At 38.2% G+C, this 25,820-nt stretch overlaps 1 protein-coding gene across 5 annotated transcripts in view; it reads right to left on the bottom strand.

Moving 5' to 3' along the window:
• CEP162 (centrosomal protein 162) overlaps positions 1–25,820 on the bottom strand; it is a 92,539-nt gene that overhangs the window by 15,262 nt on the left and 51,457 nt on the right. For 4 of the 5 annotated variants that reach the window (XR_009506224.1, XM_059941714.1, XM_059941717.1 and 1 more), the window contains exons 17-26: positions 24,667–24,779; positions 22,650–22,755; positions 17,696–17,822; positions 16,320–16,483; positions 15,141–15,245; positions 13,772–13,984; positions 11,988–12,637; positions 8,756–8,897; positions 6,746–6,844; positions 1,707–1,841 (exon numbers count right to left, since the gene is read on the bottom strand). Coding sequence is in view for 4 of the 5 variants with exons in the window: in XM_059941714.1 (XP_059797697.1) it covers positions 1,707–1,841; positions 6,746–6,844; positions 8,756–8,897; positions 11,988–12,637; positions 13,772–13,984; positions 15,141–15,245; positions 16,320–16,483; positions 17,696–17,822; positions 22,650–22,755; positions 24,667–24,779 (1,854 nt within the window). In the remaining variant the exon portion in view is untranslated. Of the gene's footprint in view, positions 1–1,706; positions 1,842–6,745; positions 6,845–8,755; positions 8,898–9,406; positions 9,481–11,987; positions 12,638–13,771; positions 13,985–15,140; positions 15,246–16,319; positions 16,484–17,695; positions 17,823–22,649; positions 22,756–24,666; positions 24,780–25,820 lie in introns of those variants that run through there. The other variant, XM_059941718.1, reaches the window with a different exon arrangement.

The following is a 25,820-nucleotide window of genomic DNA, read 5'->3' as shown; positions in this document are numbered from 1 at the left end:
AATGTAGTTATGGTTATTTTTAATACGTTTGTTTTTTCAACTTTTATACTAGAATTGTAAGAGAATTATTCACCACCATTACAATATTATAGAATCGAACTTTGACTATATATTTAGCATTACCAGTGAGTTTTTCAACTACATTCATATATTTTTATGATGTTAATTAGCATCTTTTTATTTCCACTTGATGAATTCCCTTTAGGAGTCTTGTAAGGCAGGTCTAGTGGTGATGAACTCCCTGAGCTTTTTTTTCAAGTTTTTTGACGCTTTTTAATTTGTTTCTGAAGGAGAGCTTTGCCAGCTATAGTATTCTTGATTGACAGTCTTTTCTTTCAGTATTTTGAATATATCAATCCATTGTCTCCTCACCTGCAAACTCTCCACTGAGAAATCTACATATCCTCTTATGGGGGTTCCCTTGTATGTGACACATTGCTTTTCTGTTGCTGTTTTAAAAATTCTCTTTGTCTTTGGCTTGTTTCTTGATGTAGGCATTTATTGCAATGATCTTCCCTCTCAGGACTGATTTGCTGCATCCTGTAAATTTTGGTATGCTATGTTTCCATTTTCAATTGTCTCAAGGTATTTTTTAATTTATCCTTTGATTTCTTCTTTAACCTGTGGGTTGTTTAGCAGCATGTGATTTAACTCCACATATTTGTGAATTTTCTAGTTTTCTTCTTGTAACTGATTCTCAGTTTCATTCCACTGTGGTCAGGGAGATGCTTGATGATATGATTTTAATCTCCTCTTAAATTTATTAAGACTTGTTTTGTGGCCTAATATATGATCTATCCTGGAGAATTTTACACGTGTGCTTGAGAAGAATGTGTGCTCGAAAATGTATTTTGTTCCTTTTGGATAGAATATACTATATATGTTAAGTCCATCTCGTCTAACATATTGTTTAAGTCTTAAGGGTGGAGCCCTAGTTAGATTGGATTAGTGTCCTCATAAGAAGAGACATCAGAGAGCTCTTTCTCTCTCTACTCCCCCTTCTCCACCCCACAGAGCAGACATGGAGAAAAAAGTTCATCTGCAAGTCAGAAAGAGCTCTCACCAGAAACTGAACCAGCTGGAAACCTTGATTGTAAACTTTTAGCCTCCAGATCTGTGAGAAGATTTCTGTTTTTTAATCCACTCAGTTTATGATATTTTGTTGTGGCAGTCCAAGCAGACTAATACACTGTTCAAGCAAAGCTAAATATCAAGACCAAGGCTAGTGCCTAAAAACACATCAAGCCCTTCTGCCCATTTTAATTTCTGTTAATTTATCTGTTTGTAGCTACATGTAGTAATCCCAATGTTACTGGTGCTAGGCAAATAATATTTTAAGTGATCGCATTTTAATATAAGCCTGTTTCTTACTAACATTTATTGAAATGACTTAAATATGGAACATGGTTCCCAAGAGCCCTGTTCCCAAGGTAAAATGCCTAACTTTCAGGCATTCATCAACAATAAAGAACAGAATACAAAAGTTGTTACTCTACTTCTGTAGATATAAGGCAAACCAATCTTCAGGTATTTAAGAATTAAAGTCTTATTTCCTCTTAAAAGCTATACATTTATTTTTAATAAAATCAATATACAATGGAAATACTTTAAGAAGTAATTTTTTAGGGATGACAAAACGATAGCAAACAGGAGGTACTTAAATGTGAAGAACTGTACAAATATGTAAAAGTGATTTACTACTTCACCTGTTGAAGCTCCTGCTCTCTTTGCTCATGTCTCATTTCCATCTGTTTAATTTTCTTTTCTAAGACCATGAAATGTTTCATCTCTGGTGTATGGTTTTCTTTGGCTTCTCTCAATTCTTCTAAGAGTTTTGTAATCTAAAATTGATATGAAGTAAATGGGAAATTATGATAACAAGGAAATAATTCATTTTTAACAGGCAGTCATAAGAAGTGAGAACAGTCACTGCATATTCTTTGTATAAAATTTCTCTAGATAAGAGGCTTCTTGTTAACATCAAAGGTATCTGGAGTTGTTAAAATAATAGCTTTCATTCCCTAGGTCCAGAAAGTAAAGGCTCATCCTTGTTCTGAAGTGACCTCACATTCCAAAAGGTTCCAGATGATTGGACCACTTTCTCCCTCCCAGGTATGCCAGGCTGGCTGTAGTGCTGAAAATGAAGTTGGGCACTTTCTTTGATGTATTCAGCCTTGTTACAAAGTATTTGTTAATAGTGTGATTACTTTGGGGATTAAATAATACATTTAAAGCACCCAATACACAGAAAGAGTTCAATAAATATGGATCCTTTTTTGTCAACTCCCTATAATTCTATTTGTAATTCTCTTCTGGTTCTTATCACTTTGTAACTTATAATAATTCATTCCACATGTGAATGTATGCATATAAAACAGAGATAAGGCAGTACTGAACTCTTTCTGTGCCAGCTGTCTCTTAGGTACTGAGAATGCAGAGATGAAAGACACAGTCCCTGTCCTCATGGAGATGACAGTCTAGGGCAGTACCTCCTTTTTTGTATCATGACCCAGAGAAAATGGTAAAATTTTTATGGCACCAGGGAGTGAAATGGAGGTGCCATGAGGGATCTTTATACTGGACTTCATAAAACAATTAACTGCATTTTATTTATACCATAAAATTATGATAACTTTGCCAACTGTTAACATCAAAAGGCAAAATAATTAACAAGCAAATGAAAATGGATAAAATTAACAATTCAATCATGCTTTACATGGAAACACCCAAGTACTTAATAACACTAATATAAAAAAAAAAAAGAACCCATATACTCTTCTGAAGTTAGTTTAAAAAATGTGAAAATACCATCAAATTAAATCAGAGGCAAATCCAAATATTTTAAGTGTGGGACATCCTTGATATCATCAGTGACCAAAGAAATAAGCAGACCTTAATTAGGATGATTTGCAGAAAGGTTGGGGAGATGCCATACATACCATGCTGTGGTGATGGATGCTGGGCAACAAAATCTTGTATGTCAAAACAATGATTGATTGCTAAAAATTGTAAAACAAAAAAAACCAAACAAACAAAACCAAAACCCCCCCGAAACAAAACAAAAAATGATACTGAACTAAGAAAGTTGTCAGAGGCATTGTCATATATGTAATGATCAAATATCACTTCATCTTCTATAAATTTTTTAATAATTGAAAAATGACTTTGAGTTTGTTATTAGACAACCTTTCCAGCCATCATCATCTTGTGACCACAGGTAACCCATTCCAGGTCCACCGGCTGGGAAGTTCTGGTCTAGTGGAAGGCACACTTGAGAGAATGAGAATTCTAACATGATGTGCTGCCGTGGAGAGATGCCCAAAAGAAGCAGTGAGGTGGTAAGTGAGGGAGTCCTGAACCTGAAGGAGACGTGGGCCGCAGGATTCTCAACCTGATGCAGCTGTGGCTGAACTGAGTCTTAAAGGACAAGCAGTAGTGAGTTACGGCAGTATCATGTGCTAGGCGCTAGGCTAAGTACTTAACAGATGTTGTCTCAGTTGATCTGATTTATCAAAAGTTACATTTGTTTATTGTCTGATTCCCCAAATAAAATGTAAGCTCCATGAGAGCAGGGGTTTTTGTCTAACTTTGTTCTCCTCAGTATTCCTAGCACCTAGAGCCATGCACAGCAGAGAGTAGGTGTTTAACAATTATCCATGAATAAATCAACAGAGTCACCTTTCAAAGGTTAAACATTCATTTGTAAACTACATAAATTCGGAAATTTGGTTCTAGACAAAGAATAGAGATAACTTCCCTTCATTTGTACATACTTAAAAGCACTCTTAAGAGTATAAATTAAGGTTGAATCTTTACTTTTAAAAAATTCTTATATTTTAGTGTATTTCCATTGGAGGCAACTGGATCCACAAGCAAAGATGTATGATCAGAAATGCTTCCTGCTACTTGAATACTATAGAAAAAAACTGGTAACAACCTGAATGTCCAATGATTGATAGGGGATTGGTAGAAAAGTAGCTGATGGGACTTCCCTGGTGGTGCAGTGGTTAAGAATCCACCTGCCAATGTAGGGGACACGGGTTTGAGCCCTGGTCTGGGAAGATCCCACATGCCGCGGAGCAACTAAGCCCACAAACCACAACTACTGAGCCTGCATGCCTAGAACCCATGCTCCGCAACAAGAGAAGCCACCACAATGAGAAGCCCGTACACTGCAATGAAGGGTAGCCCCCCCCCCTCACTGGAACTAGAGAGAGCCTGCACGCAGCAACAAAGACCCAACACAGCCAAAAATAAATAAATAAATTGAAAAAAAAAAAGCAAGTAACTGAGAGCCTTGGACCTGGAGCCAGAGGCCCTGAGTCCTAATGCTTGCATTTCTATATTCTGCTTGGTGACCTCAGGTAAGTTATTTCATTTTTCTTAGCATCATTTTCTTCATCTATAAAATGGGAATAGTAGTACCTACTCTTTTGGGTTATTGTGAGAACCACATAGAACACTTCAGTGCCTAGTATGTAGTAAACACTTAATAAACAGTAACTATTATTAATACTGTTTTGACTCCTCTATTATAAAATGTAGGTTCAAGTAAACATTTAGAGTCATACAGTGATCATAAGCCACACTTGGCACTCTGGATACAGGCTAGGCAACAGCTTCACTTGGGTAGGGAACCAAACCAGGAATCCTGTCCAACTGTACTCAGCTAGTGGCATCCCTCTTCCTCCAACTTCAGAACTCAGGCAGTGGCCCTGCCCAAAAACAGACCCTGAAAGCAAGCCCAAGGATGTGACCAGCAGACACATCCAGAAACCCAAACTGAGCTGACTGGTGAAGAACTGTCTCTGCCATAGCAAACCTGCAAAGTCTGGAAGAGGACACCAATTACTCGAATGCACAGATAACCAATGCAGGAATCAAGGATCAAAAAAAATCAGGTTAAGTATGACACCATCAAAGAAAACTAAAAATCTCTAATAACTAACTTCAGCTATGTTGAAAAACTTGAAATCACTCAGTGTTCTTGCAGCTCTATAAAATTACTTTAAAAGCAAGCAGTCAGGGACTTCCCTGGTGGCGCAGTGGCTGAGAATCCGCCTGCCAGTGCAGGGGACAAGGGTTCAATCCCTGGTCCAGGAAGATCCCACATGCCATGGAGCAACTACCCCCGTGCACCACAACTACTGAGCCTGTGCTCTAGAGCCCGCGAGCCACAACTACTGAGCCTGTGCTCTAGAGCCCGTGTGCCATAACTGCTGAAGCCCGTGTGCCTAGACCCTGTGCTCCGCAACAACAGAAGCCACCGCAATGAGACGCCTGAGCACCACAAGGAAGAGTAGCCCCTGCTCGCCACAACTAGAGAAAGCCCGCATGCAGCAAGGAAGACCCAATGCAGCCAAAAATAAAAATAAATAAATTAAAAAAAAAAAGCAGTCATAAAACAGAATTCACCAGTTTATTAGTATGCTTTCACCTGAGGCTATGGTGGAGTAAGCGACAGGGATTTCTTAAACAACCAGAAAAAAACAGACAATATACGAAACAACTATTTTCCAAAACTGGCTAATAGCACTGCAGGGCTGTAATTCATGAGAGAAAGAAAACAAACAAGATGAGCTCTATAACTGCCTAGTCTGTTGTCCAGAGGCAGTTTCGAAGCCAGTGGAAACAGTAGCCTGAACGATTCTTGGAGCTCATACAGGCTGGGAATGGTTTATATTCCCACTGGCCTGAGAGGGAATGCCTCATAACACACAGGGCACCAGAGAGGGAATAAATTAGCCCTGGTAAAACAGCTATAATAAATATGGTTCATATCAAAAGGCAGACTGTCATTAGCTTTATTCAAGAGATGGAGTGCTTTACTTAGTTTTCCAGTAAATAGGCTTGAAAATCATGTGTTATAGCTTTTCTATTTTCAAAATATTTAGCTATTCTCAAACTAAGAACACTGTAACTTGACCAAAATTGACCTTGCTCTTTATCTTGCAAACATGAACACATACTTCCTTTTACTGTTTCCCTAAAAATTTTACTTGAGGTCTATGAGGTTCTGTATGTTTACTGCTTATACAACAAAGTTTATGTACCTCTTAAACACTGAAAAGAATGCACACTGCTGAACTATATAGCCTTTCAACTCCTAGAACAAGATTTTTAAAACAGATAGTTGCATAATTGTGGAGTATTTTTACATTAATCTTTCCATAATGCAATTAGTTCTATGTTTTGCTTTTATCATGTGATTTAATAAGTCCTTGAATAACAAAAAAATGATGTATATGCTTCAAACAGAATACACAGCTTATCTGGTTTTTCATACTTCCTAGAATCAAAAGAATCTTAGAGTAATAAAAATGGTGAGTTTCTAGAAAGATCTATTTCCAATAATGGTTTTCTTCTTAGTGATCCAGCATCACTGTCATAATTTCTTTACCTATTTCTTAACCAAATTAAATAGTCTTAGTACTTAATGCAGAAATGGCCTTAACCATCCAATTTTACCTCCTAAAAACTCAAAACAGCCAAACCAAACTCGCCCCATTTCCCTACTGACCAGAAAATCTCAATGACAAATACAAACATATAAATAACTTAATCAACTAACATTTGAGCTTCATCTGGGGAAAGCTGGCTTTTATTAATATTTTCTTGATATGATAGATATTTCTGGGTTATCTCTATTTGTACATTTAAATTTAAAAAATTATACAGAAATATGAATATGACTGAAATGGCTAAGAAAAGCTTATGTTAGCAGAATATTTTAGTTATTTCTTACCTCTTTCTGTAGGATTTCTTCTCGAACGTGAGAAACTACAAGAGACTCTTGTTTACCCTGCAGCTCGTTAACTTGATTTTGGAAATGTTTTATAAGTACCTAGGAAATTATGTTAGAAGTACTGAGTTAATAAAGTTTTTCCTTGAACATTATTTGAAAAATATAAGAAAGTGAGCTAATGACTTGTTTGTATTAAAAAATGAAAAGGATCCTAATATTTTATAATTGCCAAAATCTAACATAATTGCCACAGAAATAAAGTTCATTGAATGAATTAAACTCATTGAATAAATTCATCATTTTGTTTCTTTCAAAGTTTAATATATAACACCACACACATAAATTAATAACTATGTAACTACTTGGCTTCTTTATCTCTAATACTTTTCTTTTGAAGATCTGAAAAATACCACTTAAAATCAACTTCTATAAAGTTTAAACATTTTGAAGAAAGTGGCCAATATTATCTTTATACTTTGTAATTAAGATAGCTTTTATTAAAGAGCTATTGACTAAAATAATAAAACCTAACATCTGTGAAAAGTCTCATTTTTAGACAAAGAACCTGAAGTACGTAAGTAAATGCTTCCAAGAAGCTGCAAAAACAGAAAAATTCATGTTTCTTTTCTCTAATGATTTACTTTTACTGTTTCTACAATTGGACTATGCTGACTTCATTTAACTTCCAATTTAAAATATTATTACACTTAGAACTCTGGGAAAATAACATATTGATACTTATGGCACCATGGCCTAATGACCCTACTTTCCCCATCCCTCCCAGACCTCTCCTTATCATATAATCACTTGATATAATGTTTGCTGCCCACTGACACCCCACTCCTTTGAGGGGAAGAAAGCTAGAGAAGCTCTCTGCAAGGCTGTATAATGGTTACTTCTGAAAAGCTCTTTTAATCTTTTTCAGTGAAGTATTAAAACAGTCAAAGTTCTTTATTTCTGAGCTATCTGAAATTAAATTACAGACCTCATTACATCTCACCCTTAGATACACTAAATATTTCAACACGCATTTTCTCAAAAAACCACAATAACATTTTTACACCTAAGAAAATTTGCAGTAATTTCATAATATCTCCTGTCTTGTCCATACTCAAACTTCCCCAACTGACGGACTTGTTTTTAATTAAAATCCTATTAAATAATTATGGGTGGGAGAGGTGATCATGAGATAATTATTTCTTGAAGTTTTTCCCCCTCAGTTTGGTATTAAAACCTACAGAAAGATGAAGAGCACAATGAACATTCATATATTCTTCAACTTGAATTACCGACTGCTAACATTTTGCCATATTTGCTCGCTTTTCTTTTTTTCTTGGATACACCATTTGAAAGTAAGTTGCAAATTCTATTTTAATGCTGTGTTTTCAACTTGCAAAAACCACAGAAGATGGGCCACACAGTAGATATTCATAAATATTCCAAGTTGACAAACATACTATCCAAGAAGGAAGACACACTTAAGGAAACGCAGATGAGCTGTCACCGTGCCCTGTCATAATTCTCAGAAGACTATGCTTCATAATGGCTATAGTTGTGTACATGTCTCTGTTCATTATTTTATCCCCAGCGCCTGAATGACCACAAAACATTATTTAATGAACAACAGGTAATGGGGAAAGAAGAGTGACTTGTCAGTTGGGACTTGGGGTGGAAGGAGGTGGTTCAGCGTTCAGGTTTAAGTACTAAGGTCCCAATCACATTGGACGTATCCCTCAACCATCTATTACAACCTACTTAGAGGAAGATATATTTGAGAAATATGGGGACAAAATTGCAAAAACACTTACTTAAAGGTATAACTGTAAAGTAGAATAGTTAAACACATATACGGTAAGAGTGTTGTCTTCTATTAAAAAAAAGAAAGTGACAATAATTTCCCATTCCTATCACCAACCTCAAGAAGTGAAGTTAAAATATTTCCAGATACTTTGTCAACAGTCTTGAAAAAAATAAATTGCATTACACTCAAAGTTTATTAAAGTCACCTACCTCTTGAGTTGCTATTTTACGATTTAGTTCGGCTACTTTGGAAGCAGAATTTTCGACTGCGTTTTGGCAAAGGAGTTTCTCTACTTCCCTCTCATGAGATGCTTTGAGGGATGTGATGTGTGCTGCAGTTTCTTCCTTGAACCTTTAGAGCAAATGAAAGAACACCACCCATAAAAGTGGCTCTTCAACCTCTAATTCAGAGTCAGCACAAAAATAGTGTAAGAAGCCTGGAAATTAAAGAAGCAAAGGGAGAGAAGGCACCAATATCTACTGTACTGTGCTTGGTGCTTTATACATTACTGCCTATGAGTTCTTACAAACACTCCATGAGCTTGCTCTTATTTACTCAATTTTATAAAGGCAAACTTGAGTGTAGGAAAGAGTGATGTATCTAGGGTCCCAGATCAGTAAGTTGCAGAGCTGGAGTTTGAGCCCAGCAGAGCTGGACACTCCCCAGCCTGGGGCACTTTCTGAGAGAAACAAAGGTTCTAAATGTTCTGTTTGGATTTAAGGCAAAGAGCTTTGTCATTTTATCTTTTAAGATAAACTCAGATTTCTTGCCCCAATTATTTAGACTCTCCAATGCTTTGTTTCTAGGCAACACTCACCAGTTTTTGGTCCATGCATATGACTCCAGGGCTGGCTGCTGGTTGCAAGAATAAAATGATCTTTAGGGTAATTCTTAGGACATAGGGTAGTCTGAACCTGAGACTACTCGTTTGTCTCTATGACAAAATTTATGCATTCAGTGGCAGTTCAGTAAATGGTAAAGTTATACTAAAAAGCTGATACATTTCTTATAAACATTTCCCCTTACTGGAAAAATTATTAAAAAATGACAATTTTACTGAAAGCAGGTATTTAGTAAATCACTGTTGATACTTATTAATATGGCAATTCCCAAACTACAAACATATCAGTTGCTTACTTGACTACATTTCTTCATGGAAACAGTGTGATTAGGACCCTCGGAAAAGCATAAAAATCTAAAGCACCCATGATATAACTGAACTATAGTAAAAAGCAGCCTAAACCTGGGCCTAGGAAACATTACTTTTCACTTCTCAGGCCCAGAGCTGTCTGAAAAAGATTAACAATACTAAAAAATTATAAATTATATATAGGAAAATTTATAGGAGAACCTGAATTTTAAATTATTTCTGGGAAAGAATATGATTCTTTCCAAATAGTTTCATTACTACTATCATATTCAGGACTAAAGAAACAAGGTTTCAATTTGGAAGCAGTATGACTGCCATGATGACTCAATTAGATGTGGCTGCCAATCACTCAATCAGCATTTGTTAGGTGCTTCCTATCCTCATTCTCCTGTAGAAGCCCTGCACTCTCCCAGGTCCTACCTCTTCCTTCACTCAGGCACTCATTACATATTCTGATGCTTCTAACTCTGGGTTCCTTAAGTCAGTCAAATGTACTGAAATCCTAATCTCTGAAGGGCATGACGTTACATATTCTCAATATATGTTATATAACTTCACAATTAATATGTTGCTTCACAAACATTAAACTACACATGTTCTGTACACCCCCAAACCTTATTTTAAACCTCATAATCAAACCTATTATTGCCTATAGGTTGCAAAAGAAGTAAACATCAGTTCTCAAGGAGCTATAAGGTGGTGTATAATTAGTGCTTTCTTGGTACATAAGTTATACAGGAGTTGGAGATGGGAGCAAGAAATTTCTAAGAAGTTCTAGGTAATATTTTTCCTAGAAAATGAAACATGAGTGAGCAAAAGGCAGGAAAGAAATTTGGCAAGTAACACTTCTCTGATGGTGCAGGATTAGAATGGTGATGGGATGCCAGGTAGAGAAATTCAGTCTTGATACTTCAGGAAGTTGGGAGTCACTGGAGAACAGAGTGACTCAGATACAGGAGTACTTAAAGAATATTAACGGTTTTTAAGCAAGGTGACTGGGGGAGACGAAAACTGAAATCAGGGAGAGTGGGGGGGGGAAAACTGTCTAGTAAACCAAGTAGACCACACTATAAAAAGGAAGAAAGCAAAATAAATACTTATAAGGAAGCACCCCATAGACTGTCAACCCAAGGAATAAAGGTGGTAAAGCTGGGCCTGGCAACTGAAAATATGGTCATAGACAGAGATGGGGAAGTTGGGAGGTGGAGCTAGTTTATGGGTAAAAAAAAGAGAGAAAATCTCCGATACTACTGATTCCAAGAGGAACAATCCAACACATTTTTAGATTTAACATCTGAGCTCAGGGAAGAGAACAAGCCTTGAAAAGTAAATCTAGGAGTCGTGGTTCATAGAAGCCATAGAGAACAGATGAGTTTAGCAAGGGAGGAAAAGCAGAGGACAGAAAGCCAAAACCTGAACTTTGGTAGAAAGTCAAATTTTTGAGGAGGGAGAAGGAAAAGGAGTCAGGAGTCTGTCAAAAGGAGCAGAAAAGGAGCTTTAGTCAGAGTGCCAAGTCATGGAGGTTAAGGAGGAAACCCTTTCAGAAAAGGCAGTGTAGTCAACAATGTCACAGAAAATGAGGATGGAGAAAACGCCACTGACTGAGAAAGGCTATTCTTGAGAGACCAGGTTCAAAAGAGTGTGAGGATTAGAGCCATGCTTAGAGGAAGTCAGGGGGAAATAAAAGGAGAGGCTACTTGTGGAAAACTGGTACTGAAAGGCAGAGGACCAGAACTTGGTTTGATAGGGTGAAAAAGATCTGACCATGTAAGGAGGCTCAGAGGAAAGAGACAGGAGATGGTACTTGGAGATTCTGAGGAGGAAACGGATGAGTATAGAAGTTCTTCAAGGCACGAACAGATGTAATCACAAGATTAATTTGAAGAGTTATTTTGGAAGAGGACCTTTTCCTCTTAGAATGTCAACTAGTTTTACTAAGAGCTGTTTTCTGATAGCTGTCTGCCTACAGCAACCATAAATGATGATATTCATTTGCAGGAAGGCCCAGTGGGTCAGCTTATTAACACCATTTGGATACGTGCAGAAAGGTAAGACTGCTCGGCCCAAGAACTGGGTTGACATGAAGATTCAAGTTCATTAGAATCTGAGCTTCCAATAGGTAGAAGATCCAACTCTGAAACACATCTGTGCTTAGCAATGTAGTACAGGTTCTTAAAATTTGGTAATGAATTTAGTTCAGGGTCAAACTAATTATCCAGGGGAAACACATCTATGATTTTAAAATTTTTATCTTTTTATGTCTCCATATACTGACAAAGTCACATTTTTACCTTTTCATGGAGTTTTCAAATTGGTTCACTGCTACTTCAGATTTCATCTTCAGCTCATTCCTCTCCACAGTTAATCTCTCCAGTTCATTTTTCAATCTGCTGTTTTCTTGTACAACCTCTGAAATATCGGAATCAGTAAAAGTATGTGGTTGGTAAAGCTTGCCCTCCAGGGTTCCAGAGGAGTTAGCATTTCTTTTACCCGGGTGCAGAACATCTTTCTTCACCCTTCTGGCAGTCATTTCCTCCCTAGCCTTAGAGTGCTGATTAGAGAGCATCTTTCTCCTCTCCTTCTGAAGCCTCTCCACAGTTTTTGAAAGGTCCTGTATCTCTCTCCCCTTTGCGGCTAGCTCCTCGTTGAGTCTGACCAGCTTAGCTTTAGAATGAGCCTGTTCCACCTGGAATTCTATAGACTGGAAATCTTTATCATCCTTATCATTTTTCTTGAGCTCCAATTCAGCATTCTGATGTTTAAGAACATCTACTTCAGCTTCAAGATTTCTTACAGTGATTTGATGGGCTTCCTTAAGGTCATCCAGGTCCTTCTCTAGTGCTTTAACTCTGGAGGAGCTGTCATGTTGGCTCTGGGATGCCTCCTTCAACTTGCAGGCAAGTAGCTGCTCCTGCTCATCCAGTCTCTGTTCATACTGAATCTGTAGAAAAGAATCCACGTAACGACAAACCACTGCTAAATGTTTCGTTAGGTACCAAAGCCCTGCACTCTCCCAGGTCCTGCCTTTTCCTTCATTCAGGGACTCCCCATACATTCTGATGCCTCCAAGCCCATGTTCCTTGAGTCAGTCAAATGTGTTGAAGTCCTATGTTTGAAGGGCATACCATTATATATTCTCAATGTATGTTATGTAATTTCCTAATTATATGTTGCTTCATAACATTACAAGTTTTTGTACACCAAAACTTATTTGAACCTCACAAGCAAACCTATTATTGTGTACCCTTCTCTATGCAAACTGACACACTATACTCCCTGAGGATAAATAGGGAAAGCAGTTGGGGTTACTGATATCTGTAAGAAATAGCACATTTTCAACCTTCTAACATCAATTTAGAAATCTCATAGGAGTAATAAGTCAGCTTAGAATTTGCATACTGGAGCTTTATTATTATTAACAAAATAATCTAATAGTCTACTCTGTGGAGGGAGGCATGATAGAGCTTTGTTCATTCAATCACTGAATATATTTATTGTGCTACAACTGCATGCCAGGCACTGTGCCAGATCCTAGAGATAAACTCAGTTCCTGCCTTCAAACAGTTCACAGCCGGGTGAGGAGAGTGACATGGCAAATTTCAACGTCCTATGATAACTGCGATAATGGGCCTATGAACACGGCGCAGAGGGGCACCCGGGTGTGTCTGGAGGCCTGAGGGAAGGAGGGAAGATGGCACAGAGGGAGCACATTCAAGTTCAGCTTTGAGGGATGTGAGTACATTTGGGGATAAGTGGAAGCAGGGGTATTTTGGAAGTAGGAAGAGCACATGCGAAGGCAACTGAAATGCTTGGTGTGCACTGGGAATCAGAAATGAAAGGAGGAAGTGGCTGGAAGTGAGCAGGGGCAGGAGAGGGGGGTGGGATAGAGACTGGAAAAAGGAAAAAGTTAGGTACATTTAGAGAGATTAAAAGGGGTGGGGGGTTGGAATTCATTCCTCTATTTGGTCTCTGCCCTCCAAAGACATACTCTTCGGTCTCATTCTAAGAAGCCCCCAGCCCCGCCCCCGCCATGGTACACCTCTGAGCCCCATCTCCATGGTTACCCGGCACTTACCTTCATTTTCTGAAACTGCTGTTCCATGGTCCGAAGGCTTTTCTTTGCTTCTTCATCTTTGCCCTCCAGATCAGCTTCTAGTTTTTTTATCCTTTTTTCCATAAACTCCACTGTATTTCTATCCACTGTATCACCAGCTGCTGAGGCAGCCAATATTAAAGCAGGCAAAGAATTGGGATATCGTCTCTTTAGAATTCCTTCCATTTCCTTAACCTATTAAAATATTTTTGTATGCATGTTAAGGTCACAAATATATTAAAATTAAGCAGCTTAATGTAAAAATTTAGATTATGCTCTATCAGTCTAGATTTCAAAGAGATGTTCATATCACATCTCAAGACTGAATCAAATGCACAGCGACCTAGACTATAGTTATTTCAGAATATTTCTCGCTCTTCAAACCAATTCAGTCCTGTTCCTTTCCTGGCCACTAAACCAAACTACCAAGTCATACCTTTTAATATAACAGGTCCTGTAAAGTAACAATGTTAATTTTTTGCTTAGTTTTCCTTCTTCTCATAAAACTGGGATAATATTCAGCCCAGTGATGACCTCACAGTTTCAGGTTTGTGATGGAATAACAGCTGTAGTCTAAGGGTCATGACTTGACTACAGAATCATGTTCTCTATGAACAGGACTGGAAATTCTAATTTTGTTTTAATATTTAGTTATGAATACAAATACTACATTATAGAAGACTTTAAAAACATAAGGTACAATTAATATTCCAGCCTACAAACTAACTATTTCAATGAAAAAAAAATCTTTATCCTAGTAAGTGTTACTATATGGGTTTTGAAAAAATCTTCCAGCCACAATGACCATGAAATGAGTATTTCTAAGCCTAAACAGTGAGCCAGAGCTCAAAATTATGGCCAGCTCTCTGGGAGGGGATGTTCAGTTTCCAGGGTGTTCTGCAGGACTTCCCTAGCGCTACTAACATGTTCCCAGCTGGAGGGTCTCCTTCCCTGCCCTCCTCTCTCACCTATCCTTCCTCAGGAGAAGGGATCCTAGCTCTACACCCCGAGTGGCAAAGTTCTGTTTCCTTCTTCCTGGATGTCAAATAGAGCTGGGATGCAAATAACCTTTCATCAATAGGTCTACCACCTAATGAGACACATTACTCTTAACAATTCTTTATGCAGAAAGCCACAGAGTACATAAAATGATGTTGTTTACTGTGTTTTTATTGTTACTTTAAATACTGTATTCAAAGTTTAAAGTAGAGGCAGTTCTATATTAAAATGAATGAATAAAACCCAAAATTTCCAGGTTGACTACATCTTGTAGGAACTCCTGAAACAAAAGAGAAAACAAAAATGCTCTGTATATAAAATATCTTAATTAAAATTTACCCTGAACACGTACTTGTCGCTCTAGATCCTGAATTTTTTTGGCATCAGTTGCTTTTTCTTTTAAACGTATCTTCTGCTGGATGGATGGATTTCCAGATTCAGCTTTCAGTTTCTCAACCTATCAATAAGGAAAGACCATGTTAAGAAGCATATTTAAAACACAGCAGAGAAACACCAAGAGGGAAGCATAACAGCAGTTCATTAATTCACTTATTAGATCCCAGATGGGGCACTGTGCTGGAGATACAGAGAGCAATCAAGACAAGCCAGGTCCTTGCTTTCATGGTGCTTATGTCCTAATGGAAGGAGACAGTTGAAAAGCTAATAAACAAAATCATTAAGTAAATTAAATAACTTCAGAGAGTGACAAGTACTATGAAGAAAATAAAGTCAAGGAATGAGAAGAAAGAGTCAGAGGAAGCGAGACTGGTAGCTACATTAGATTAAGAGGTCAGGAAGATCTTTCTGGGGAGTAGAAATCAGAGCTGAGACTTGAACAAGGAGTGAGACCCAGGAAGAAGCTATGTCAGAGCACACTCTAGGCCAAAGCAACAAGTGGAACGAGCTCAGCATGTTCAAGAACCAGAGGGAGGCCCGTGTGGTTGGGAGGAGAGTGACTGGGGAGCGTAGTACGGATGGGGCTGGAGAGACAGGCAGGGTTCAGACCACATGGGGACCTCACAGGCTGTGCTAAGGAGCTTGGATTTACAGTTGCCCCTTGGTAGCCGTGGGGCACCGGTTCCCAGACCCCTGCAGATACTAAGATCCGGGCATGCCGAAGCCCCAGGGATGCTCAAGTCCCTTGTATAAAATGGTGTAGTATTTGCCTGTAACTCCCATATACTTTAAATCATCTCTAGATTACTTATAATACCTAAAACAATGTAAATGCTATGAAAATAGCTGCCAGTGAACAGCAAATTCAAGTTCTGCTTTTTGAAACTTTTTCTTCCAAATATTTTCAATCCACAGTTGGTTGAATCTGCTGGATAGGGAACTTGTGGATACAGACGGCTGACTGTATTCTCAGGCTAATCTAAAATAGACTACACAAATAAACACAAACCAAAGTCAAACAGGCCATTTTAATGAACAGACTTTCGAGTATACTGATTTGATGACACAAAGCTATGAAGGAGTGTTGAAGATAATAGGGTTAATCTATAGAAATACATTCTGAAATGATCATTACCTCAAGTTTCAGCTTCTCAATTTCTTCATTTGCTTCTTTAAGTCGAACTGCATCTTTATCCAGAAGTTCCTGATTTTCGGCGTACCACTGTAATCTTTTTTGCAGGCGACTTATTTCTTGTTTATGTGTTTCTTCTAAAATTTTTATTTCATATAATTTTTCACCTATAAGATAAAGTAATACAATAACTCCATTGTAACTTTTCAAAATATGGAAATAAACTACATTGAAAGATTTTAAATGAAAACCAATGTCTCCCTAATGAAAGCATTAAGAAAAAAATAAGAGGCCAAAAACAACTGATGTATGCAAGCCTGTGTCTAGTTTAGTGTATTAGTAAAGGAGGATGAAGACTGTTCAGAGTCCAAATCCTCAAACTTGTAGCAAAGTTGGCATATAGAAATTTTTGATAAATCACTTGTTTTCCCACTGACTTTCATTATAGAAGTAAAGTCTTTTCTATGAAAATAAATGTTGGATTCAGGAGATAATAAAAATGAAGAATTCCTATAATTATATTATTATTATATTAAAAAGTAACAATGACAAACATTAGAGAGTGCTTCCCATGTAAGATTTTATTTAATACAACAAACATATGATGGGAACTATTGTTGTTATTCTATTTTACAGATGAGGAAAGTAAATTTCTTACAAACAGTAAGTGGATTTTACTATACACATCTTACACTGAAGATTATAATATCACAGAGGAAAGATCCTTACTTTGGCAAACAAGGGGTTCTCTGACCAACCTTTCTAGCCCTGTGTTCTGCCATCCTAAGCCGCAATCCACAGGTGTATCCAAAAACACGCTCAGGAAACACTCTTGAGCGGCCCCCTCCATTCGTTTACTCCTGAATCTCTCCATCTGTCAGGACCCTCAAATGCCATTCCTCTCTGAAACCCTTATTAGCACCCTCATGTTTATTTCTAATTTTTTTAATATTAAACTTTATCTTACTCTCCTTCTGCATTCCCGGGTGGGGTATACCATATCCATCCTTGTGTTTCTACAAACATAGTTTCTACAAACATTTGTTCACTTGGTAAATACTTGAGAGCTTATGTTTCAGACCCAGGGATAAAAAGGGAGCCCGTGCCCTGTAAAGTCACAGTTTAGCTGGGATGACTGTAAACAACTAAGCTTACAATGCCATGAATTCAAAACAATCTGTGACTTTCTTTGGTCTCGCAATTATTGCTGCTAAAACCAATCAAATGCACATACCTATTCACTAATTTTTTAAAGTTTCTAAAATTACAATACACTTCAAGGAATAGCATTTTAATTATACTATCCAATTGCTATTACTTAACTCAAGATTAGAACAGTTAGGAGTATAAAGGTAAACCGTTTCAGCTCAGACTTTTACCTGTGGCATAAGCAATCTGGTCTTTGGCTTGGTCTCTCTCTTTCTTCACTTTTTCCAAGTCTACTTCAAGAGCCTGTTTGTCCTGCTTCAGTCTTTTGATGTCTTCCAATAAACTGTTTTTTTCTTTCTTGATATTCATAAAAATACAAAAGCAAATTACTTCCAACCACAATAAATTGTGGTATAGAGTCTCTTTCACCCACGTCATCATAAACACTGCTAATTATTTTTCTAAATTTTAGCTTGATCTTATCACCATTCCCCTCCAAACGATCACGAGCTCCCCAGAGCCTACTAGAATCAGTTCTAATCACCTAACTCAGCACAGCTTCCAAGCCCTTCCACTCTGCCGTTCTCACTTCTCCTGGCTTACTGCAATACCCTCCTAACCAGTCTGCCTCTTCCACTCTCAGCACCTACAGTCTTTTCTCCTCACAGTAGCCAGAGGAACTGTCTTCAAGAGTCAGTTAATGTCAGTCTTCTGTCTGAAGCTCTCTGGTGGCTCCCACCCTTCTTGGGGGAAGCCCAGAGTCCTTACCATGACCTTCAGTGTCACAGAACCCAGTCGTGCCCGCTCCTCTGACGTATCGCCTGCAAATTTCCCCCTCGTGCTCCACGCCAGCTGCAGAGCCCTCGTGGCTGTTCTTTGAACCTGCCCAGCATGTTCCAACCCCACGGTGTTTTTGCACTTACTGTCTCCTCTGCCCTCACATAGCCAAGTGGTTTATTCCTTCACTTTATCAGGATTTCTGTTCAAACGAGGCCCCAGGAAGGCCTTCCCTGATCACTCTAAAACGGCAACCCTCATCCTGGCCCCCAGGTGTGCTGCTTTTTCTTCTTCTCACACACTCATCACCGCCTGACATAGACATTTACTTGAAAGCAGAACTTTACTTTGCTCATCCCTATATCACAAATGCAAAAAACTGCTTGGCACATTTTAAAAAAGTTAAATTCTCAATGTGCTCACAGGCCGCACTCTCTCAACTGCCCTCATTCCTCGCCTTGCCAAAGTCATGCTTATCCTTCATAGTTCAAATGAGGCTATTCCTGATAATCCCTGCCCCAGCATTACCACAAACTTGCAGTGTACCTCTAGCATAGCATTTACTACTTTGTTTCATACGACACTTATTTGCGTACAAGCCTTTTCTCTTTATTAGGCTGAAAGCTCTTTGGGGACCAAGACTGATTTTACTACTTGTTTACTTTATGGCACCAAGCACATGGCAGGTACTCAATAACTGTATACTGAACTGAACTCATAACTGCTGAATAAACTCCTGGGGCACAGTTGGTATATTTTATTTTCAAAATAAAAATTCTTAGAAACTTTCTATCACACTACCTTAGAATCTAAAATCCAGTCTTATGAAGAAAATAAATCCATTCATAATGGCTTGAATAATCGTGGTTCTAGCTGTATCATTTCATTGTTTCATCTTCTGTGTGATCTTCTGCGGATGTCTTTTCAGGAGAGCATTGAGTGTCTACAAGAACCTACTGTGTGGACACTCAGAGGCCTCTGCCTGTCTCTCCGACCTTTTCTTCCATCACTCTTGTCCTTACCCACTTCCGCCTCAGGTGCCTCTGCTTCTGGAAGGTACCAAGCCCAATCCTGACTCAGGGCCTGTGCTTCCCCTTGGCTGGAAGGCTCGGTCTTTGCACGGTGAGCTGCTGCTTCTCCTCCACTCTTGATGCAGACACCACTTTCTCAGAGGGCACCTCCTTGCCCACACGGCTGACGGCTGCCTTACCCCTGCCCTGCCTACCGTTAGTCTCTATTCTTATTTTCCTCAAAGAACTTACCTCTATTTGTAACTATTTCTTGTTTACTTATTATCTGTCTTCCCTGGTAGAATATAGGTTCCTAGTGAGCAAGGCCCATGTCTGTCTTGTTTACCTACTGTTTTTCCAACTCCAGGATGTCTGCCTGACTGACTGGCCGAACTGCAGTCAGCCTCAACCTCCTCTCCACCCTGGGAATCTAGAAGGACAGGGCTCAGGACCTTCGCTTTTAGTATGTGTCCATCCATAGTTTACAAAAAAACAATTCACATTTTAAGACTACACTAATTGGTATTAATTTTTAAGGTACAAATTAGACTATACATAAGTAGGTTTGATATGAGTATTATATTACAGATTTTTCTCAGTATGAATTTTTTGATCTAAAACTATTTAAACTCAGAAAACCAAAGTGAATGAAAATTAACGCATGACATTCCATCTTTCAATATTTGCACAAATAAATACAACTCTAAATAATTTTTAACACTTTTTTTGATTTTTTTTTTTTTGATTTTTTTTTTTGGCTGCATTGGGTCTTCGTTGCTGCACGCAGGCTTTCTCTAGTTGCGGTGAGAAGAAGCTCCTCTTCGTTGTGGTGCGCGGGCTTCTCACTGTGGTGGCTTCTCTTGTTGCGGAGCATGGGCTCTAGGTGCGCGGGCTTCAGTAGTTTTGGTGCACAGGCTTAGTTGCTCTGCGGCATGTGGGATTTTCCCGGACCAGGGATCAAACCTGTGTCCCCTGCAGTGGCAGGTGAATTTTTAACTGCTGAGCCACCAGGGAAGTACCTTTCTGATTTCTTTTAAGGTGTTCCCTGCCTTTGGTACATTCACCATGATGGGTTTAGATGCAGATTTTAAATTATGTATCCTGAGCAAGACTCACTGTATTTCCTGAATTTGAGAATTCATCTCTTTTATAATTTCTAGACATTTCTTAGCCATTACTTTAAAAAATTTAATTACATACTAGAGTATCTCACATTTCTGATATTTTTCATTTCTCTATTTTTTTGTGTTTCACTCTAAGCTCCTTAGATCTATCTTCCAGTTTACCAATTTCTTCTTAGTTATGTATGATCTATTTAATTTTTCTACTTATTCTGTTTATTTTTCTCTGAATTTGCCTAGTCTGTTTTGTTCTTTCCTCACACTGAATTTCTCACTTATTTTGTATATTAAATCATTTAAAGTCTATTTATTTCATAGTCTACTCAGTAATTTGATTGGAGTTCTAATCCTGCTGTTTATTAAATCATCCCATGCCTGCTCACAGGGGGTTGTTTCCCTGGGTTTTGTAATTCTGCATTCTGAGCATACCATCAGCATGCTTCATTTTATCTGAAGGAATACCATGTGAGCTGGGTTAAGGATGGATACCCCTAAGAGTGTTTTGCATGTGTTTATAAGAAACACACTAAAGATGATCACTGACTCAGGACCCCCTTTTATGCTATTTTTTTTTCCAGTTTGATTATGACCACCCCTTGAAAGTAGTGTCAATTCAAATGCTAAAACACAAATGACGGCAGTAGGGATGACATTTATACTGAACAACTAGTAAGACACTGAGCAGAGATTTTTTTTCCCCCTGTCTATATAGAAATCAAGTTAAGACAGATAAGCTTTCTTGATATTTCAGCCCCTTCTGAAGGTGGGTGGGTTTTTTCATAGACCACTGTTTTACTGAAGGATGTGGCCCTTTGAAGTCCTGGGGTCCTATCTCTACTTTGTTGTTAAAGCTCAAGGCTCGTGGTTACTGAACTGGCAGCCTAGGAGAAATGCTTACTGCTAGGTTTGTATCCCTGTTCATTTCTGACCCCTAGAGATTCCCCTTACTTTCTTGAGAGCTGGGTTATGCATTTACAAGATGTTTCTTACATTTTAGCCAGCATTTTCCAGTGATTTCAGTGGCAGTTTTAGCTTCCCGTTTGTCAGAAAAAAATGTGTTCAAAGTAGCACTTTTAAAAGGTCACTAATAACAGCCTTCAAATGAAGCTAATGCCGTGCTTGAAACCTTACCATGTTTTCCCAAGCCTTCATAAACTTCAGCAATGTTAATTGCTCTCCTAACTTGCTAGTTTTTGAGGCCCACTGATAAGTGCGGGTGTCCAATCACTTATTCCTTCTTTCTACTTATCTGTCTACCTATCTAATCATTCTATACATACATGCATCTTAAGAAAGTTCTCTAATGGATTCATATTTGAAGCTGTATTTTATATACAAGTCTGTTAAGCATCAATTATTGAACTAAGGCATGTTTAAAGTGCTATATAACCTAACTTTATATAATAAATTTCTAATTAAAAAGTGATATGTAATTGGAATTTTTCTAATTTATGTAATCATTCAAATAGATTGGAAGGACTTTAGTTTAGTGCTATGGTTCTTAATGGGAGGGAGTAGGGAGAGTTGACTGCCCTCCCACAGGAGATGTCTGGAAACGTGGCAGTGGTTCTGAGTGTTGCAGCGACTGGTGGGTGCTATGAGCATAGTTCCTGGTGACAGGAGTGATAAAAATCATGCAATGAATAGAATTGTTCTGCTTAAGACAGAATTAATCTGCCCTAAATCCCCAAACTTCTCCTATTGGTAAATACTCCTTTAGAAAATTCTAGGCCATATTCTTTATAACAATTCAATACAAATAAAGAAAAAAGTTATACAGTAGCTATTGCATTTCACCTCTGTGTTAGGCACATCAGACACACATATTTGCAGATATAGTCTCCGCCCCCTACAAGTGCACAGTCCGCTTGGGGAGACAGAGGAAAAGCCAACTAACTTTTTAAGGTGAATGATTATCTTCAAATTATTTTCCTATTTTAGCCGTACATTTCCAATGAGGAATTTGAAGTTAGGTATACATGACCTAAATAAGGTTATGCCTCCAACATGGCTCCACGTGATAAATGCCTGATGAGAGGTTGGATTATAAAGAGGATGCCATCTAAAACCAGCATCACATTGTCTCCTCTATAGTAAGGTCACACGTGTCCCAGTGCTAACCTTAGATATTTCCTAACTTTTAACTGGTATGAAATTTATAAGCAGATTTTATTTATTCATAAATTACAAAAGCAGATTTTTTTTTTTTTACACATGTAGAGATTTTTATAACAATCTTTCCTATCGCTAATGGTTAAAATCCTTATGCAACTTACCTGTGCCACCCTTAGTTCTGCTAACAGATCTGTAAAATTCTGGTTTCTGGTGGGCTCTGAATCTTCAACTACTTGAGACAGGAAACGACTTTTATGCACCTGTTCTCTGATTTATTTTGAAAATAAAAAATACATATATTTTTAAAAGGTACTCCTTTCAATACAAAATATTCAATTCTTAAAAATTAAAAACACTTTGCACGTTGAAACTATGTGAGGCATTGAAGAGAAAGTTTATTTAAACTAAAGATTACAATACTAAAATACTAAAAGAGAAGTATACTTCATGTGAAATTTTTATGTATAATCTAAAAGAACCGAAACCCTAAGAGTACTGGTTTGTTTGTAATATAAAAATATTTCCTGCCAATTCTCAGGAAAAAAAAATCAATCTCCCGGAAAGACTTGCTGCATTTCCCCTGTGGTGTTCTGTACTCCTTGTCACATCATTCTAGACTCCTTTCTGAGAAACACAAATTGCCAATCATACCCATGGAAACTAACAAACAAAAGCAAACACAGTCTACTACTGGTACCTTAGAATCAATTTTTCTGTTTTTTTCCAGAGATATTATACAAGTTTAGGAGTACACATATGATCATCTAACCCTACTTTCTAAAGAAACCATTTATTCCATTGTGAAAATTCATTTAGAGCTTCAGGTTTGGATCCTGGAATAGATATTCTCTTTTAAAAGCCAAGCAACATTATCAGAAATGAAATTTTAAAATACTTTATTGAAGCATCTGGGAAGAAAGCAGATGTAAATGCCTTCATGCCTCAGAACTGTGCAGATTATCAGCCTTGGCTTGGGGTCACACTTACCAGGAGAAAGGGGCATTTTTCCCCTCCTAATTTACACAAAAGTGCCCTCACTTGCCAACCTGTGTACTTTCCAGCTTTGTCTGCTACAAGATATGCTTTTTTCTATTTTGCACGAAAGATGAGTGTGAGCTAACAGCAGCCCTGCCTCATATGCCCTAAGTTACCTTACAAAAAAAATGGAAGAAGTATGTAAATAAACAAAACATACATGACATTCATAGCCAAAGAAATTTCTTCTGATAGCGGTCCTATTTGAGGTTTTAGGTGTTTAGGTGAAATGATGCATAGCTGGCAGTCATTTCCCAAAAGAAGACAGTACCCTAGCTTGCCCACATTTGTTGGTTCAGCTCTTTCACTTAGTGTGTTAAAGACAGATGTATTAACAATCCCAAAGACCTTACAGTCTGAAGTATGACTGATTCTTAAGTGGGTGCTGGTGCTCCGTCAGCCTGCCACGGTGAGCGCTGGTTGTAATAACTCGCAGGTTCTCCTTCTCTGGAGAAATGCCCTTGCCAAATAGCAACCCCTGCCCCCCTGGCCCAGAGGAGACCCCCACTCGCTTCCTGGGGCCCACCTCAGCTAGTGACTGGCTGCCTTCGGGGGTACAAAAGGCTGCCCCCCACTTGCCTCAAGTAGGGGCCAACTCTGCAATGCAATCTGTTCTCCTGAGCCTCTTGGCGAGAGCAGAATGAAGCCAGCCTCCAGTTGAGACCACATTCTTACTTACCTTCCCCCCTGCTACCCGCCCCCATCTCGCTTCTCTTGCTCCCCTTCTCCTGGGAGTTATCCTCCGGGAAATCACCTCCACGAGGATCCCCATCTCAGGCTCTACTTGTATGGAACCTGACCTAAGATAGTAAATAATACTGTATTTTCCTTTTACTATTATTACTAACAGCATTATTACTAAGATGTATTACCCAAGTATCTCAGGCTTAAAAGGAATATTCAATTTCCTGAAATTGATGTCAAACTCAAATACGAATATACTGAAAATACTGAAGTATGTACTAGTCATCTAACACCAAGAGAAATTCCACTGAATATTAAATATGCAAAAGTTACAAAACTGTAAATCAGTGTACAATTTTTAAAAATTTCTAAGTATACTAAATGTTTTATTAATATAACAATAAAATCCTTAGAAATAGGCCATGTATATTTGATTTTAAGAATTTTAAAAGGACTTACTTTAAGGCAGCTAACTCGCTGAATAAACTCTGGTTTTCCTTGAACATTCGCTCCTCATTTTTCTTGTTTTGTTCTTGGAGATCTTTCACTTGATTATACAATTTTTCGTTTTCCTTTTTATAAACGGAAAATTATGTTTTAGTTAAAAATCAGTAGTACTTACATAAGTATATCTGCTTCTAAAAGATACATCCTTTAAACATTTTTAAAAGCTTTTAAATTTCTTCAGTTTTTGAGTAAGTAAAATCTTTTTCAAACTCTTTGATTTGTCTAAGAAAATCTGTTATTTGAAAACAATTCTTTCTAAAATGCTCAAAATGCTTACTTGAAAAAAAAGTTGCAAAAAAATTCGCAAAACCAAAGAGCCTGTCGGTATAATGTACTGCATTTCACAGGAGTAAATGGGGGAGAGACTGCAGGAATAACCACATCCTGACTTCATGTACCAGGGATGGAAAGGCCAGTGGGACTGTTTGCACCTTCTTTTTTTCTGTTTTTGCCCCATCTTTCTGCCGTGAGGTAATTGGATGTACCCACGGTGGGTATCCATGTTTGTTTCTGGAACTTTCTGTGAGCAGGGAGTTAGAGACTGGGTGTTTGTGGAAGATCAGGACGGAGCAGAGCAGAGACTAGACCCAGTACAGCACCTGACTTGAGGTGAAGGGGGACTCAAACAGTGAGATCAGGGGGAGAAAGTACCCATCTGTGCTTAGATGCTCTGGCTTATTAACCTCTTTAAAATCAAGAATCTGATGAAAACCACTGACCTTTGAGGATCTAATGAAAACTATGAACTGTCTCACCATGTCTGGCCTAGTGCCTGGCACACAGTCTGTGCTTGATTATCTGCAGAATTAATGAAACTCAGAAAAATACATATACACAGACACATAAATTTTGTATTATCTTTGTGAGAGTGGGTGGTTGGCATACTCATAGGTCTGTGAAATCCCCCTTAAAACCCATGTTCTATACAGCAAGCTCAGAATGGCAGGAAAGGGTTTTGGACAGTTCTCACTAACTGTATGGTGGGGTGTCCTGCAAAATTAGTACAACTTCATTTACAGCAAAAGCTGTAATCTCTGATGTGGTGATGCTTTCTCTGGATGTCCCTGGAATGAAAATGCTTGTTATCGGTAAGCTGGATGCTTAGG

The sequence above is a fragment of the Balaenoptera ricei genome, chromosome 12 (assembly GCF_028023285.1).
Source record: "Balaenoptera ricei isolate mBalRic1 chromosome 12, mBalRic1.hap2, whole genome shotgun sequence".
NCBI lineage: Eukaryota > Metazoa > Chordata > Mammalia > Artiodactyla > Balaenopteridae > Balaenoptera > Balaenoptera ricei.
The sequence above is the reverse complement of the archived record's forward strand: the minus strand, read 5'-3'. Positions and strand labels throughout refer to the sequence as shown.